General features: G+C 36.4%; 1 protein-coding gene across 2 annotated transcripts in view; it reads left to right on the forward strand.

Annotated features, from left to right (window-relative positions):
• The window catches only part of LOC101263565 (phospholipid-transporting ATPase 2), a 61744-nt gene that overhangs the window by 25255 nt on the left and 17769 nt on the right, over positions 1-18720 (forward strand). For both annotated transcript variants that reach the window (XM_004250325.5, XM_069291591.1), the window contains exons 12-19: positions 157-266; positions 362-526; positions 4405-4559; positions 4720-4800; positions 4981-5101; positions 5236-5342; positions 6823-6954; positions 13536-13689. In XM_004250325.5, coding sequence (XP_004250373.2) covers positions 157-266; positions 362-526; positions 4405-4559; positions 4720-4800; positions 4981-5101; positions 5236-5342; positions 6823-6954; positions 13536-13689 — 1025 coding nt within the window. The remainder of the gene's footprint in view (positions 1-156; positions 267-361; positions 527-4404; positions 4560-4719; positions 4801-4980; positions 5102-5235; positions 5343-6822; positions 6955-13535; positions 13690-18720) is intronic.

The following is an 18720-nucleotide window of genomic DNA, read 5'->3' on the forward strand; positions in this document are numbered from 1 at the left end:
ATGAAGTCATCAAATTTTTAATAATCTAGGATGACCGTTATTGGTGTCTTGTCTTTCTGCAGTAGTATTCTGTTTTTCTGGTGCCCTAAAGTTATTGTTATTATTATTATTATTATTTTTATTTACTTGAATACCTTTTATTTTTACTGCCTATAGCAAAGCTGGAGGGGTTTCATATAAGGCACAATCTCAAGATGAGGAAGCGCTTGTGCGTGCTGCGGCTCGGTTAAATATGGTCTTCCTTGAAAAGAAAGGGAATATTCTTGGTATGAGTTTGTGACTGAGGAAAGACAGTAATACTATTTACATACTAGATACTATTGTAATATTGTTTTCTCTTGGAACCTTTTCTTAAGCGCAGATATCAATTTTAATGCTTCACTGGTCCAGTATGAAGTATTGGATACCCTAGAGTTCACTTCTGAGAGAAAAAGGATGTCTGTGGTGGTCAGGGACTGTCAAAATGGAAATATCATACTTTTGTCAAAAGGAGCTGACGAGGCTATCTTGCCTCATTCACATGCTGGTAATGATTCCTAACCCAGTATTTAGCATAAGAGAAGACTGCATCTCTGTGAATATTGATTTTCATGTCCTGTTAAGGATTTACTTGAACAACTTATCTGCAATTTCTTCTCACACGGCACTGTAGAAGAACAACAATCACTATGCCTTAACCTCTAACTAGCTGGAGTCGGTTATATGAATTACAACCACTTTTTCTATTCGGACCAGTTCTATGTTAATATTTAATAGCTTGGGGTTCCTTGACACTCTGGCATAGTGTCTCTACGTATCTATATTAAAAAGAATCTTGCCAAACATCAGATCTTGTGTTAGTTTATCAATCTAAGTCTTAATCCCAACTTATTGTATCACCTATATGGATCTTTTGCTTCCATTGTAGACTATCATTTGCTTGCTTAATCTGCATGACTTTAGAGTTTAGAGAGATGGCAGGTCTTTTGACACATCTTTCTTCAATATGATTCTAGAGAGATCTTGTGCATTTGAGAAATAGCCTCTTTTCACTTATTGGTGTTTTAGTGGCACCTGCGATGTTCCTTTATGTACAGATGATTGGGTGGCATTTATAGGGAACTATGTCTTGTTGTAGGGGTTTATATTTTTGATGTACTTCTGGTATATGGACCACCTTTTTGCTCTTTGTTTAATGAAATTTTTTACTTTAATTAAAAAAGTCTCTCATAAAGAATATTCAAATTTTTTTGTTTCTGTTAACTAATCCTAATTGTAAAATGTACCGTGATACTTGACTTCTATCATAATTTAACACTCAAAAGCACTTTTAAAATGACCGGCCGAACAGTATCTGCATATCAGATAATGAAAAGCACTTCTCAATTGAATTGCTCCCTCCAAAAGTACTTTTTTTGAAAAGCCATTTTGGTAAAACTGCTTCTTCAAATAATTTTTTGGCAGCTCGACCAAACATGCTCAGTTGATCTCTCTGGTAGGTAATGAAATAAGTTACGTGGTGATATAACCTAGAAAATTAAGTGCTGGTTGACTGTCTAAGTCTGCTGAGGGTTAAAGACACTATCAAGAGGATATATTAACCTTCATATTGATAAAATCCCTTTTCTTCCGGAAACTGAGTTTGATATTGTAGACTTATCAATTATAGAAGGTTTCTGAGATTTTCTATTTAAGCATGCTGTTGTATTTCCTTGTAATTGTACATTTGATGGTATTCCAATTGTTTAAGATGCACGCTTTGCTAATATTTTACAGTGAGTTGTGGAACTTTCAGCGTCTTTCAGATTTGATGTAGACAGTGGAAGTTCTTGTTCACTTAGTTCCATTTATATAGGTCAGAAGTCCAGGTGATCATGCTAGTTTCTTGGATGCACTGAAGTTTTGTTTTCATACTATTCTGGCAAGTGGTCTTTATTGTGGGAGTTTTAGGCTCATTAGGAGTATTGATGAGAATATATCAGGATAAAAGGTCGACCGTAGTTTGAGAGTTTTTGATAGCGTTACTCAAAGATTTTGATGTACATGATGTTCCTCTTAGCAATACTCAATTCAATTGGTGTAAGCTAGGACATTGTCCAGTTGCAAACTTGCACATTCTTGTTCCTTCCTTCAGTTGAATGAGACGTTTCCTTAATAGTTCAAGGGATCACCCACATTTTTTCAGATCATTCTCGATGTTCTCCACTTTCCTCAAGTTTTGCTGGATCAAGAGGAGAACGACTCTTTTTTAGATTTGTAGTATGTGGCTTTTTAACCAGGTTAATTCATCTTTTTGAGTAGCAGATGGGTAAACATATGGTGGGGTCTACTCCTTTCAGTTTCAACATATGTGCTTTCCCAGTGTAACCTAGTATTCTTCTCTATCTTTTACTGTTAAATACATCTTTTTGCTTTCTAAATTGTCAGCTTTTGATGTGAAAAGTTCTTCCACTTATTAATTTTCTTTTTTTTTGGCTGACAAGAAAAAGGAGACAATTAGTGTGTGCATAAGTAAATAGCTTTAAAGAGGAGAGTGGGCGCTTGAGAAGGATAGTAAATGGCAGAGTCTTTGACAAGTGATTGAGAGGAGATACTGGAGTGTTGTAGGATAGGTGCATAAGATAGAAGAGTTTGGTAAATAGTTGTAAAATAATATTCCACCTTCCCACAAATTGTATCAATGCGGAAATGAGGTTATCACCAGAAGGATATCTGTTAGTATCACCTTTTTACTTTTGGAATTTACTTATAAATTGGCACAGGGGAGAAGTAGTGCACACAGATTTTAGTTTGTGCATAACAATAGATAGCCTGACACTCTGCACAATACTTTTCGTAGGAGTATTCAACACAATTTTGTTCTTTCATTTTAGACCCTTTCTTAACTAAGTTCCGTTTATGCTTGATAATTGCTTGAACATCTAAGATATGACAAAATGGTGACATTTTTTTATTTTGACAAGCTAACAGTCTATATATCATCAGCACAAAATGTTGGAAGCCAAAATGGAGTGCTTGCCTCAGTGGATCCAAACCCAAAACATAAACTAGAACAAAACACCTTAGCCCTTAATCATCGCATAAGGACCCTAGGATGTCTAAAGCATTGGAACATCTATATACTCTGATTTGCAAAAGAACATTAAAACACATTCATCTTAAAAACACCTAGGATTCCTCTCCTTCCAAATTGTCCACAAATTGCTGCAGGGACCGATATCGCCTGTGTTAAATTAGGTCTTAGGCCTAATCACACCCCAAAACTAGCTTAAAGAGAGCATGATTGCCCAAACTTTTAAGGAATCCACCCATCTCATTAACCACAAATGTGAGAATTATGACATTCTTCAACACCCCCCACCTCACGCCTGGTGCTTAGCATCTGGTGTGTGGGGAATTTTTAATATCAGGGGCCCAACATTGGGTGTGACGAATTACCATGTTAAATTAGGTCTAAGGCCTAACTCACATCCCGAGCCATCTTTACACTAAGTTCATTGACTATACGAACATCAGACTCCTTTTTCTGTGCCTTGTCGTAAACCTCACGCACTTCAACATACCTTTCTCGGTCTTTTGGCTAAGACCAAGTGTAGTATCTGAGCAGTGGTCATGAAGAGACGAAAATGCCGCTTCTCCCCTTGTACAACACCACTACCGGACCATTCTCGCCGCTGTTCTCCACCACCCAAATGCCCATGCCTGTTCCAATCCCAAGCCCATATTCATCATCTCAGTCATAATCGACGACCTGGAAGCGGCTCAGGAATGCGAGATTGAAACACTGCTCCTGGACCACCACCCTCTAGCGGCCGCGCACGTTGCTCCTAAGCAGCACCTTTCTGCCGTCCAGCAGGTGCTCCGTCTTCTCTCTTCCACAGCCGCAACCGTCAAGGCTGAAAGGAATGCTGAAGTACATGAGATTTACAACAAGGCACAGAAAAAGGATTGATGTTTGTATAGTTGATGAACTTAGTGGAGAAATGGATCGGGTTAGGACCGATATTCAGAACCTAATTGATTACCCGCAAAGAGCTCAAAGAGAGGAGGATTGCCAAAGCCTTTTGAGGAGTTCACCCATCACATTAACCACCAATATGAGACTTTTGATATTCTTCAACAGACTGGAATGCTTTTTATTGCTAATGCTCCATTTGGTTGGTTAGGAGACTTAAAAACTATGGTTGCTATTGCATATTTTCAGTCTCAAGATTGAGGAAGAAGGTGCATTGTTTTTGTAAATTTTTTGGTAATGTCTTGCTGCATTATTCTGAATATCTATGCTAAATCAATCTAATCTTGTTATATAATTGCTAGTTTTATATTTACTCTTACTCAAAAATATGCAAGTTGTAAAATTACTATGTTGTCCTGCCGCTCAACTGTGAATGCTTCTTATATATTGATGAAGAGCAAATATACCAGGACAGCAAACACGCATCTTTGCTGAAGCTGTGGAACAATATGCTCAGCTTGGTCTGCGAACATTATGTTTGGCATGGCGTGATTTAGAAGAAGAAGAATATCATGAATGGTCATTATTGTTTAAAGAGGCTAATAGTTCATTGGTTGATAGAGAGGTAAGAAATTATTTTCTATGGTTCATGCGTGCTACTATTGACTTTTTTCTTTTAGCAAAGCTTAGATCACCTGCGTTATGTATACCTTCTGCTCTGGCTCTCTGTTGGGTGTTACTGAAGTTTTCAGTTGACTGATTGATCTTATACTTGTATGCCACAGTGGAGAGTAGCTGAAGTCTGCCAAAGAATAGAGCAGGGCTTTGAGATTATTGGAGTTGCAGCAATTGAAGATCGTCTTCAGGTGAGACCGTCTTCTCTAAAAAAAATTTAAAAAATTCTTGATAAGGCTTGCTTGCTGTCTTGACACAATTCTTGCATCTTCACGTAGATGCTCCTTTTGGAATTCTACATTATTGTACCTTGGTCAATGGATTTCGTAATCTTACTTTTCACTTGTATATATACACACATATTTATCCAGGATGCTGTACCTGAAACAATTGAGACACTCAGGAAGGCTGGAATAAACTTTTGGATGCTGACTGGCGACAAACAGAATACGGCGATACAGATTGCACGTTCATGTAATTTTGTTTCTCCTGGTATGCCCTGTTGATTTTTTTCTCCTTCTGTTACCTTTTTTCTTTTTAGTTTGTGCTTTCTTGTACAATGTATTGTCGACAAAAGATGTTTTCTTCTTAAAAATTTGTCAAGAGACTGATTGACATCTTTGCAGAACCTAAAGGTCAGCTTCTGCTGATTAATGGGAGAACTGAAGATGAAGTAGGTCAAAGTCTGGAGAGAGTGCTTCTTACAATGAGAATCACAAATGCAGAACCTAAGGTATGTTGAATTAAATGCATGTCTATGTTGACGAGTGTTCTATTTTGTTAACTGGAAATACAAATTCTTTCATTTCTATCAGATCCTATCAGCTGCTTAGCTAAGACAATAAGTGTTTGCTTGGCTGCCACTTCTATTATCTCCTTCTGTAAAAGATAAACAGAGATGCTGAAATGATTGCATATTCCAAATTCCAGCCATATTTGCATTTCAGTTATTTTAGATCTGGAAAATATGAGCTTGTTTTCTTGACCATTGTGCTTGCATTCTGGTGCTTGATGTTGACATAGGATATAAACTTGCTTTTGGGTTTCTGTTTGTACATTTTTAGTAGTGGATGAATTAATATATGCATCTTTGATACTCCCTCCGTCCGGAATTGTTTGTCATGGTTTCTATTTTTAGAATCAAAATTGTAAAAACTTTGAGTAACATTTTAAGATGTATTTTTTCATCATATTAATATGCAAAAAATTCTAATTTATAGTACTTTTCATGTAGTTTTAGAATGTCTAATTTTTTGTTTAAAATATAGAATTAATGTGATCTAATTTACCTTTGAAAATTAGTCAAATTGACTTTCGATAAGCGCAACATGACAAACAATTCCGGACGGAGGGAGTATCTGCTTTTGGGACAATATAATTTGTAAGTGAAGCTAAATGTTGTAAAATTGTCAGGCTGAGCTCTGAATTTGGATTACTTGAAAAGGATCATAATTTGTTAGTGATATCCTTAGAATTAATTGTGTCTGCCTTAATAAAGCTATGTCTTGAGTGGGTTAAAAATAACATGATCATACACAGAGAAGTTCACAAGGATTATACATCAACTCTCAGTTTGAAGTGTAATGGCTACAGTCACGGGGAGATGAAAGTGTTTCCTGCCTTCTGTTTTTGTGATAGACTCTATTGTTTAATAAGGAGACTCTAAAATCATAGAAGTGTTTCTTCGCATTGATTTTTTTTTGATAACCAAAAAGGAATTAAGAATTAACATGGCAAGAGCGACCTGATCCCAAGACATAGCTGAACAAAGGTGCATGCTATTGTGTCTTTTGGAATATTTGGATGACTTATTTCAGTAAAGGCACATCTTATCCATGATGGTCAGGTGAAACACTAAAAATGGGAGCCCGGTGCACTAAGCATCACTATACCTGGGGCCTGGAGATGGGCCTGACCATATTAGGTATTAGGTCTATTATATGAAGTCCTATTTCCACAGCTTGAACCTGTCACCTGTTCCAGTTTTTTATTTTTTTCCGTTTGTTTATAACATCCTTTCTGTATGCCTACTCTAAGGCACTATCTTGTAAATCTCAAAATTGTACTTTCAGAGAGGGAGGAAACAGAAGAACAAGAAAACTTACCTTCCCTCCAAGATCTCTGAAATAACACTTATGATGGAATGGGTGGTACTTATTCTTATAGATGTTCCTCTTTCATGATACATGACTCTTAGTTTTTATATCTGGCAGGATGTTGCTTTTGTTGTGGATGGTTGGGCTCTTGAAATTGTACTTAAGCATTATCGGAAGGCATTCACAGAACTTGCTATATTGTCAAGAACAGCTATATGTTGTCGTGTTACTCCATCCCAAAAGGCACAGGTATCATGTGTGCTACCAAATTTTTTTTCCATATTTAATGCATTATTTTAAGGAGAGAACAAAACCATTGTTTTCCTATATTGATAACAAGTAGTTCATCATGTCCCATCACAACTCTTATGTGGAGCTTAAGCTTCTTGCAAATAAAGTTCAAGCAGTGAAAAATTATTCATTAGAAAGTTTTACTTGTCGACATTTAATTTGTCATATCACTATATTTTGGTAGTTTTCATATTCACATCAGTTTTTTTTATTTCCTTTTCATAGTTAAAATTCACCTTATCTCCTCATGTGCAAGTTGAAAGTGCAACTTATCTGTCCAAAATGTTTTTACTTCTTTAATCTGTTCAATAGGCACCTCAAATTTTTGTTGTGTATCTGTAGATGTGTGCATGGATTTTCTTAGTCCAAATAAAGTGTCTAAATTCTAGCACGTGAAAGGTTGTTTTAAGAAACAAATTTTGATTGATATAGAATGTGTTTGGGAACTTCTGTTCAGCCTAATCTGAATATTGTTAAAAATTGGATCACTAAACTAGTTATAAGCCTGACAACATTTTCCCAAAAAGGCCATAAACTTTGAGGCCCTATACATTCCTGTAGTGTGCCTGACATCTTTCTAGTGCTATTGGAAGGAGCAAATCATGAACACAACAAAATTTGATGACTTACGGGTGATCTCACTAATTATTAAGTCACTATTATAGGATGGGAAGGATATAGCCTGTCACCTGTTTCTCGTTTTCTAGATCTCCTAAATAGAGTAATTAGTAAATCCAACTAAATGCCATCATAAGCTTAATAACAGTTGGATAACAACATTTCACTATGACTAACATGTACTTTTTGGAACCACTTTTTATGTTATATTTTACTTTTGGCCTAACCCATCGGTGGCCCCCTAAAGTTGAAATCAATTTTCACTTAGACACCTTAACTAAGCTTTGTTCATATTAAAGACCTTATGTCAGGTTGTATTGTGTCATTTTGGCACTTTTTTTTTACAATCAGCAAATAAATTTAAAGGGATCAACAAATAAATTTAAAGGGAGTATAACTCACTCGCCGATGACGTGTCAAAGTACCAAATTAAATGAAGACATTTGTGACTGGACACCAAAACAATTCTTTAACAATGAATTCTGTATAAAACTAAAAATTAGCCAATGAATCAACGACACCTGACATTTTTCCCAAATAATTATTAAAGAAGATTAAATCATTTTTTTTTTATAAATTACTTTGCAGAACTCCCCCATCCAACCACACCCGACCCTACACCCTAGTCGTCTTCTCCAGCAAATTAAACCCAAACCCCTTCGTCTTCTCCACCGATCATTGTATCTCAGTGCTTTTTAGTTTTATTAGTAGGAGGATTCCATAATATACTAACAAAGTGGTCATTTTCTCAGCTTCTAACTAAGGACGACCATTTTAATGAAGAATTGAGATAGTAATTAAGGCCAAATATCACAGAATCAATGGTCTAATCTACAACTGTACTATTTAGAAGCTATGAAGAGTGATAAGCTTAGAAGGATATCAGTAGGAAAAAAAATTGTTAGTGAAGTCGTAATGACGACTTTCAACCTCATAATTCGAACTGTCATGATTTAACAATTAAATTCTTCACCAATTTGACCATCAAATCTAATCCAGAGATGTGTATTCAACTCTAAAATCACTATCAACACTTTTCACCATTGAAGACCCTTAAGGCCCTTAAGGCAGGGAAAATGATGGCCAAAAAATAGGAAAGAAGAAGGAAAAAATTAAATAAAAATTGGCTAAAGATGCCTGTCACGTGCTTTTTTTAGTGTATTACACTCACCATATCATGTCAGCAAAAAGTGTCAAAATGACACAACATGACCTGACATAAGGTGTCTAAAATGAACAAAGCCTAGTTATGGTGTCTTAAGTGAAAATTTTTGTCAACTTTAAGGGGCCATCAACGAGTTCAACCTTTACTTTTTTTTACATCAACTTTTTACCTATAACATCAACAACCATGATTATAATGGTACATTTCTTTGTAGAAATTACCACCCTACACCAACCTTAATAATATACTTATGTACTTCAATATAATAACCAAAAGCAATCTATTAATTATATTTTGCTGAAGTACATAACTTTGGTAAATTTTGTAAAGTTCCAATAATCTGGAACATCAACAACTCTTTTGTATTTGGCACATGAGTAATGAAAAGATGAAGTTGGGAGCTTTTTGTAGTCCGTATAGAACTAAGAGATTTGATAATGAATTACATGATTATTTCCTCAAACATGTTGGGATAAATAGTTGTTGAAGAGTCCCACATCGGATGAAAAAGGAATGGGTTTTTTCTCCTTATATGGTTTTGGACAATCTTCCCCTCTTGAGCTAACTTTTGGGGTTTAGTCAGGCCCAAGATCTATTTCTTAACATGGTATGAAAACAAGTGCCATCCCAATTCTTATTTACTGATGGTGGACCCCCATATTAAATTGCCCACACTCTAGATCTAGCCCCAGGCATGAGATGGAGTGTTAAAGAGTTCCACATAGGATGAAAAAGGGCTGTGTGGTTCCTAATATGGTCTTGGTAAGCTAGATTTTGGGATTGAGTTAGGCTCAATATCCATTTCTAACAATAGTGCTTACAAGTAATCCTAAACAGGAAGTAAATTGGTCTTAGAAAAGGAAATAAAAGTGATTTCTGTTTCTAATTCGCAATTATAAGAACTAACCCTTTCTCATATTTACTGAGATGAGCTATTTCCATATTAATTTCCCCAATCCTTGCACTCTTCTTCAAGTTGGACCGTACATGTTGTATACTTCTAACTTGCCACAAATATACTCAATTTTGGATCCACAAAATGATTTTGTAAGAATATCTACCAGTTGATCATTTTAGTTTAGAAAACCTATACAATACAATTTCAATCTTTTGTCAAATAAAATGACAATCTTTTTCAGCCTCTATATGCTTTGTCCTTTCATGAAATACTTAATTTGAAGCAATATGCATAACAAATTGATCATTCCGCAAGTACACTGGGAATTGAATAGTTTTCACAAGTAATCCTAACAAGAAAGGAGGGTAATCCTAAAAAAAAGGAAAGAAATGTAATCTGTATTTTTAATTTTACAGAGTCATACAAACTCTAAAATTTTCTCATATTCACAAGGAATGAGCTCTTTCCATATCATTAATTTCCTAATTCTTAACATAGACCACCATTTTTCATACATTCCACTTACATTTCTTAAAAGATGAAGTTATGGATTTATAAATATGTATATCACATGAGATTGGAATTCAATAAGGTCTAGGGCAACGAGGTTTCTCTTGAGAGGTTTGATTGATATTTGAGGGTGGGTATGACTTTTAGCATTTCTGTTGTGCTGTACGAAGAGTGATAGTTTGGGATTCTGTTGTTTTGTTCTTTTTCACTAGCAAAGTCCCAACATGTAGGTCGGAGAAAGGTCCTAGATGAAGTTTTGAAAGAGGAGCTAGCTTCTTTGATTTTGGCTAGTTGGAGACAATTTGAGGGCGTTTAGTTGGCAGAGGGGGGTTCTAACACAAATTTCTTTCAGAGGGCAGCAGTTGTGAATAAGGGGAATTTGATAAAATCTATGGAGATTGGGGGTGAGACATATGAGGGGGAGGAGGAAGTAGAGCGAGTAACTGTTCAAAGAGGAAGCAGAGTGGGGGGCAATTTGGGGTGGGTGGGATGGGAGAGGTGGTGAATTTCTATGAGATTGGAGGGGAAAATAGTGAGTGGTTAGATAATGCTATTGAGGAGGAGGACGTGCATTTGAGGTAGTGTGTTGTAAGGAGGATTAGGCTCTAGGTCCAAAATGGCGACCTTCTTTCAGCACTGTTGGACCACGATCAAGTATGATGTTTTCAGTACTATTGGGAAATCCTAAGAGGGAGTGAATTCAAAAGAAGATTCTTTCATTGTCATTATTCCTAAGAGGAGGGGTTGTCTAGTATCTGGATTACAAATCTATAAGTCTAGTGGAAAGCATCTATAAGATTATTTCTCAGGTGCTTTCTAGTAAATTTAAATGAGTTCTGGATGAGACCCTTTTTTTCTTTGCAAAATGCCTTTGTCAAAGGAAGACAAATTTTGTATGCAACTTTCGTGGCTAATGAAGCGGTTGACTCGAGGAAGAAATAGGGTGAGCTAGGTATTCTGTGCAAGTTGGATCTTGAGAAAACTTATGACCAGGTAAATTGGAAGATCTTGGATTTTATTTTTTTGAAGATGGGCTTTGGGGAGAGATGAAGGAAGTGAGTCAGCTTTTGCATTTCTTTGGTGAGAATTTCTATTTTGATAAATGGCAATGCTTGTGGGTTCTTCAATAACTCGAGGGGTTTGGGGCAGGGTGATCCTTTATCCTCGATGCTCTTTATATTGGTAATGGAAGCTTTGAGCAGAATGATCGACAAAATTGTTTTAGCAAGGATATATCATGGGGTTCAAAGCTGTGGTCGGTGGTGTGAGTACCACGGTGGTTTCTACCTCTTGTTTGCAGATGATACTTTGGTGTTCTGTGATGCAGATGAGATCCAACTGGACTTCCTTGGCAAGTCTTGACTTAGTTCCAGGGCTTAAAATTATCATTAGAATATGTGAGATTATACCCATTAGTAAGTGGATAACATTGTCATGCTTGCCCAAGTTCTACAATCGGGGTATGGGTTCTCTCCACTACCTACCTTGGTTTACCTCTGGCGCTTCCAACAAGGATTTTGGTGTCCAGAATCTGGTATTCAGAGGGTAGAGAAGAGCTAGCAGGTGGCATAAAAGATACTTATTCAAAGGAGGCAAGGAAATGCTCATTAAAAGTATGATATTGAGTATCCCTACTTATTATATGTCCTTGTTCAAGGTATATGGCACTGCGATAGTTAAACGGGAAAGGTTGCACTGAAATTTCCTTTGGGATGTGGCAAATAGGACAGAGAAATTTTGCTTAGTTTCAGGAGACCGTGACATCTCCTAAACAGTGTGGGGGGGGGGGGATCAAGGACTTGAAGGTTTTTAACAGATCACTTTTGAGTAAATGGCTGTGGAAATTCGGGATGGAGGGAGAATCTTTATGGATAGGGGTGGTTGCAGATAAATATGGTGTAATGGAAGGGGGATGAAGAACAAATATGATCACAATTTGGGGTGTGGTGTGTGAAGGAATATATTGAATGGGTGGGATACATTCTTTGATAACAGTACATTTAAGGTTGGGGATGTGAGTAGAGTTAAATTTTGGGGGCAAAAGTGGAGTGGACGATTGGTGCTTAAGGATGAATTTCTGGAGTTCTATAATCTCTTGTCAGAGGGAGTTGAACGGTGTTCTAGTTAGGGGAACACGAAGAAATGAGACTTTTTGGATCTGTGGGTTAGGAGGAATTTCCTGGGCTGGGAGGTGCCGAGTTTCAAAGTTGCTAGATTCAAAAAACAAGGCAATCCAATTGACAGATCTGATGCCTTGAGATGGGAACTCGGGAATAACAGGTCGTTCTCAGTTAACTCTTTCTATGAGAAGCTCTTGGTTAGGACAGAATTTAGCTTTCCTCATGATTTGATCTGGATTCCTGAGGTGCATAGGAAAGTATGCTTCTTCGCATGAGTAGCTACTAAAGGGTGATTTGACGGTGGAGCATCTTAGGAAACCAAAGGTGATTGTCGGGTGTTTTCTTTGTAAGGAGACGGATGAGGATGTGGACCATATTCTACTATATTACAAATTAACCTCGAGGTTATGGGAGGATATCTCTAGATGGTTTACGTTTCTTGGGTAATGCCAGGTTCCGTGAGAGAGTTGATGTTGAGATGGAAGAATGGAGCTAGGAGAAGAAATCACAAGGCTTGGAATGTCACTTTTCTTGCCCTAATGTGTGTCGTTTGGAAAGAGGGGTATAGAGAGCTTTTGAAGAGGTTGGAGATGAGCTTTGCTCATTTGAGTAGTCTTTAATCCCTTATTTTCTTCAAGGTGCATCCATGTAGTTCCTGTTTGTATAGAGGATTGTGTGTCTTTTGGAGAGTACCATATTTTGTAGGTCTCTCGTTTTTGGTATTCCACTTGTATATGACCAAGTTGGCCTTGTTATTATTAATAAAATTGTACTAGAGAAAAAAATGATGTTCTAGCAGAACTTTTTTCCCATTACATGTGTACTCTAATGAGATAAAATGGACAACTTTTTGGAGTGAGATCAAAGTGTTAAAAGCAGAATGGTTTGTTTGGAAAGAAAACTTGTTAGTAACTACTACGAAAATAGTAGGAGTTGGTGTATTTTTTGTATTTCATGATGGCTTTCTGGACAGATTAGTTGTTCTTGTATAGTCGGGTCAATTTTTCCTTAGGTTGCAATTCAAACATTGAAAAAGAAGCTTGAAATCTCCTGAGCTAACATACATAAGTTTGAAACAAAGGAAGTCATTTTTTATATTAAGATGTTTTTGTGCTGGTACCTTGGGGTATGGTCTTTGCATAGTAGAATGCTCATCTTGTCGATGCCTATAGTTTGTAAGAGTACGATTATGGGTGTATAGATCTCAACCGCATTTTATTACTTTCAGCTAGTAGAACTCCTAAAATCGTGTGAATATCGGACACTGGCAATAGGGGATGGTGGAAATGACGTGAGGATGATCCAACAAGCTGATATTGGAGTTGGTATAAGTGGGAGAGAAGGACTGCAGGCAGCAAGAGCAGCTGATTACAGTATTGGAAGTGAGTTTTTGAACACTCTTCTTCTTTTCTTTCGTCATGTTTTAGTTACTAACATTGTATTAGCTACTTCTTGGTTCGCCTCACATGTGTCATCTGTTTAAAAGAATGTCAGGAAATGGAATAGGTAGCAGAAATAGGTGGCAGTGTAGTTTAGTGCCATAAAACTCAACAGGGATCAGAGGTGATGACCAATTAATAATCATTTTATAAGCAGTGTCGGACCAAGGGGTTTGAGCTAGTGAGTTAGACACATAGCAAGAGTCTTACCACAAAAAAGAGAGAGGTGAGAGGCCGTCCCTGAGATGTCACAGAATCCCTAGTTTGAGGCTGCTTTTTTTTTTTTTGGGGGGTGATGGGGGCGTTGAAAAAGCTAAAAGTGTTGTTTGATGAGCCTTCTTAGTATTAGATAGTTGGTTAGGTAAAGGCTGAACAAGCCAATGATGTTTACTTCATCTTTTCGATGATCAACCACACTGAGACTAGACACGGCCCGGACTCCCAAGGAAGAAAAATATGCATTCTCTTCTTATACATATAAGTGAATAGTAGCTTTTCACTAAAGATTCTTGGCATGTTCATCTTTTTCCTAAAGAGATATCGATTACTATACTAGTGCATGCAAACTGAAATCTTAGAGAACCTTGGTCCTATTGGAACAGGTTTCAAAATTCTTCGTTATCGGCATAAGCCACTAATTAACCCCAAAACGAGACCAAGTGCTGGTTCAAAACCTTGGCTCTGAGCACATGAATTCTTTTTCAATTATGCAAGGTGTCAAAGTCAATCAAAGTGTTAAAATTATTTAGATATATCAGGTTGCACCAAAAAGCTGAATACTGAAAATAATTAAATCGTGTATATCTTCTGATTTTTCCTTCATATCCATTCTTCCTTTCATACCAAATTGTTCATAATATGCTCAACGAAACAAAGTTACATGGCATGTGAGCTTCTTCTTCTTAGTCTATCATCCAGATAGTAATAGCCTCCTCAAGCTGTTTGTCATGCCCCTTCCACTCCAGAAAGGTTAAAACAGGCACCATATAAGTCAAGGTTCAAGCCAATGCAAAAACAATTGAGGCCTTTGATGAATTTTCAAACATGTAGAATCTACTGGTGGTGGGCTCCTTTGCTGTGGCTTTCCTGCGTAAGACACATTTCATGCATGACAAGACAGAATAGTTGGTTGCTTTTGTAATAAGTCCTGCTAGTTTCGATATCTATGATAAAGACTTAATACAATGCAGCCAACTTTTTCTGTCTTCTTGTAAGTGTCTAATTGTGAAAAGAATTCTTACATCCCTTAAGTTGCCGACTAGCTGATCTATTCTATCTAGCTCCAAGTGATCTACGATCATCTTGAATTTAAGGTCCTATTTTGTTGTCTATTCTTACTCAGAGATGGCAGCATCAGTGCATGCAGCAAGACAATGAAGAAAGGGAAAACATCTAACAGACAATTTGCACTTGGAAGGCACTTGCAATTTCTGAACAAACACAAGTGGGATATTTTTCGGGCCAGATATAAGGACATTCTTTTCCATCTCCAAATTCAGCATTACCAGAAAACAATCATTCCTAACTTAAAGTTTTTGTCCTTAATGGCTTTTCATGTGATGATGTTACAGCCTCAACAATAGGGTCACCCATGCCATATCTTTGCTTCATCAACTCTTTTCCAAAAGTTATCTTACTCCCACCTCCATGTCCATGTTAACTAAATACATCCTGCAATGCAGTCTCAGTTTTCACAGCCCGCCTTCCTTTCCGGATGTTGTCAGCGTAGACCACTTCACAAAAGAATGAGTTGGTTTGTTTTTGTTTGTGTTGTTCCCTTTTGAAGGTCTCCAGCATATCCTTAATGCTGAGGAATACAACATTACCATTTAAAAAAAGAAAAAGAAAAAAGAATGAGTTGGTTTATGCTAGCATTGTGAACAGGTCGTTTTTTCTCTAAGGGTGATGTCCAAGACAACTTTCCGCATCTCGATTATTCCTTCCTTTGGATACATCTCAATGTACATCATTTTGCAGATGACTAAAGAAAATATATTTGTTATATTGAACAAAAAAATTCTAACCAAACTCTAAGTAACTTTTTTTTGTTGTGAAAGGTAAGAGTTAGTCTATATTTATCCATAGGTATACTACCTCAAAAGTGTAGTTCCCCTTCAAAAGTGTTGTAATTACATAGGATCCTAATACTACCAAGTTACTACCAGTCTATAGTTGTGCTCTATAGTTGTGCTGATTACTTCTGAGCTATCCAAGACTCATTTTTTTCCATTAAGATTAAGACATATGTATCTGAATAAGCATTTGAATATTGAGATGTGCATTATGATCTAGATGTCTAGATCTGAATGCACATTTGAATATGAAGATGTGGTCACTAGATCTGAACACTTAATAATTAAAATTGTTTGTTTTCAATATCTCAATGTTCATATGAAATTAAACATTATAAATTATTACAAAATTTCATATCAACAAAAAAGTATTACTTTTTAATAAAAAATAATATTTTTAAATATTTGCAGTTGATTTTAAAAAATATATGATATGCAAATAAAAAATTAATATCGATATAAAAGTTATTGTTAAGTGATATCTTTTAAGAATTCAACATAAACATCTTTTTATTAGAAATATATCATGAAAAAATATGTTTCATAGTCATAATATAATATCAAAAAGTTCAATAAGTATGATAATACTATTCGGAAATAATAAAGAAGGTTTCACGTCATCAAAGCCTAACATATAGTCTAGCTAATCAGAAGAATTCAAGAATTCCTATTTTTTTCGGATACTCTTAATCCATTTCTCTAACTTGTGAACCTGTAGCATCATTATGCTTTTTTGTAGTTGTCACTTTCACAAAATATACTAACAGTGTATAATGGTTCTTTCCATCCAAGTCCATCTAATTTTTCTTTGCATTCTCCAAAGCTAGGTGCACTATATTTTTAAACAATAACTCCAAAGCAGCAGTCATTATCTCATTAATTTTTTTCAGCCGAACTGAAGATTGGGATGAAAAGTTATTAGGAGCTCCATCACTTTCGTCACCAACTAGACATAAGTATATCTTGGACTCTAATCATGAACTCCCGTTGCAGTACAACCCTCGAAAAACATTGTACACAAATTTGGAAGGGTAGAGGTGAAGTCTTCAATGTTTTTGGCCTAAACAAATTAAATTTTCATTACAGACCTCATACATGTATATATTGTTGTTGTTTTTAATCATGTATACTATTATCTTACTCAAAAATCTCGAGTTCTTGATAAACATCAATACAACCAAAAATATTATTACAACAAGAGTTCTTGACAAAAATCAATACAACCCAAAAAAATTGTTATTATAAGAATATACTTGTAAAGATTATGAAAACTTACCACTTCAAGCGGAAAAAAATGGTGTTTAGTTGAGAAAAGATAGAAAGAAAGTTTGTACAGAGAGAGAGAGAGAGAGAGCCCGCACGTCGCGCAATGAGAGAGAAAGGGGATGTGATTTTTTTCTAGCATATTGAATAAGTCTGAATGTTGTTAAGACTATCTTACAAATGTGATGTGATTCGTTCGGATCTTTTCAAAAGGCTTTTTTAAAAAGAAACAAATGAACTTAATGAGTTGAATTTGAATGATTAAAATTCAGATTTTTAAAAACCAAATACACTTAACGGGCTAAATTTGAATGATTAAGATTAAAACCTTCACGAAGTAAAGAAATGAGGTCTAAGACAACTTGTTTACACCAAAAATAATACAGAACTAAACAATTAAGCTTAAATCTTTGTATGCTGCTCTGCTTTCCTTCAAAACATCTCTGGTTCCTTTCTAGCCATACTGTCCGCCATATACAAGATGGGACAACCTTCCATCTCTCCTCCTTTCTTCCTGCATTATCTCTATTCCAGTGCTTGAAGACCTCTTTGATCCTTCCTGATTTCACCGATCTGATCTTATCTCATGTTGGTGAACATTTGCCACAATTGGTTTATCAACTTGATGTGTAAGGAGATATAGTTGGCTGTCTCTCCTTGCTCTTCATACAGAAAGCACCTGGAACACAGGTGAAAACCTCTTTCGTTCAAGTTCTCATGTGTCAAAACTGTCTCCTTAGCTAGCAACCAAGTAAAACAATTTACTATACATGGTATCTTAGTTTTCCATATCATCTTCCAAGGCCATTCTACTTCCTCAACGCCAACCGTATTGAGATCTTCATAGACTGAGTTAACAACAAACCACCCTTTGCCCACTTTTCATACCAGTGAATCATTACTTAATTGTGCTAGGGTGACATAAAACTCTGCTATTCTACACATCTCCCAATCATTTAAGTTTCTCCGGAAGTGTAAATTCCACCCTTGATCATTCCATAATTCTGCTACAGTTGCTTGTTTCATTTGACATAGGTTGTAGGGGTCAGAAAACCTTTGGCTTAGTGAAATCTGGCCACTCCATCTGACTGTCCAGAAAGCCACCTTTCTGCCATTTTGCACTTTGCATCATGATTTTTCTAGCACCAGATCTGATGGATCTATATGTGGAGAGGACACCTCTGTTGTCTCCACACACTAGATCTATATGGGGAGGACAACTCTGTTGTCTCCACACACTAGATCCATATGGAGAGGACACTTTTGTTGTCTCCACACACTAGATCCATATGGAGAGGACACTTCTTTTGTGATCCGGTTATGCCTCATTCCATACTTTGCAGCAGTCACTTCCTTCCACATTGAGTTCTCAGTAGATGCAAACTTCTGTGGAGACGACACCTCTGTTGTCATCCAGTTATGCCTCATTCCATACTTTGCAGCAATCACTTCCTTCCACATTGAGTTCTCAATAGATGCAAACTTCCATCGCCATTTCATCATTAGGCTTTTGTTGTGAAACTTCATGTTTCTGATGCTCACACCCCCAATCTCCTTGCTTATGTTCATTTCTTCCCATTTGACAAGATAATACTTCCTCTTATCTTCATTTCTTGCCGAAAAGAGGTTCTTCTCACAC

The sequence above is a fragment of the Solanum lycopersicum genome, chromosome 11, assembly GCF_036512215.1.
Source record: "Solanum lycopersicum chromosome 11, SLM_r2.1".
NCBI lineage: Eukaryota > Viridiplantae > Streptophyta > Magnoliopsida > Solanales > Solanaceae > Solanum > Solanum lycopersicum.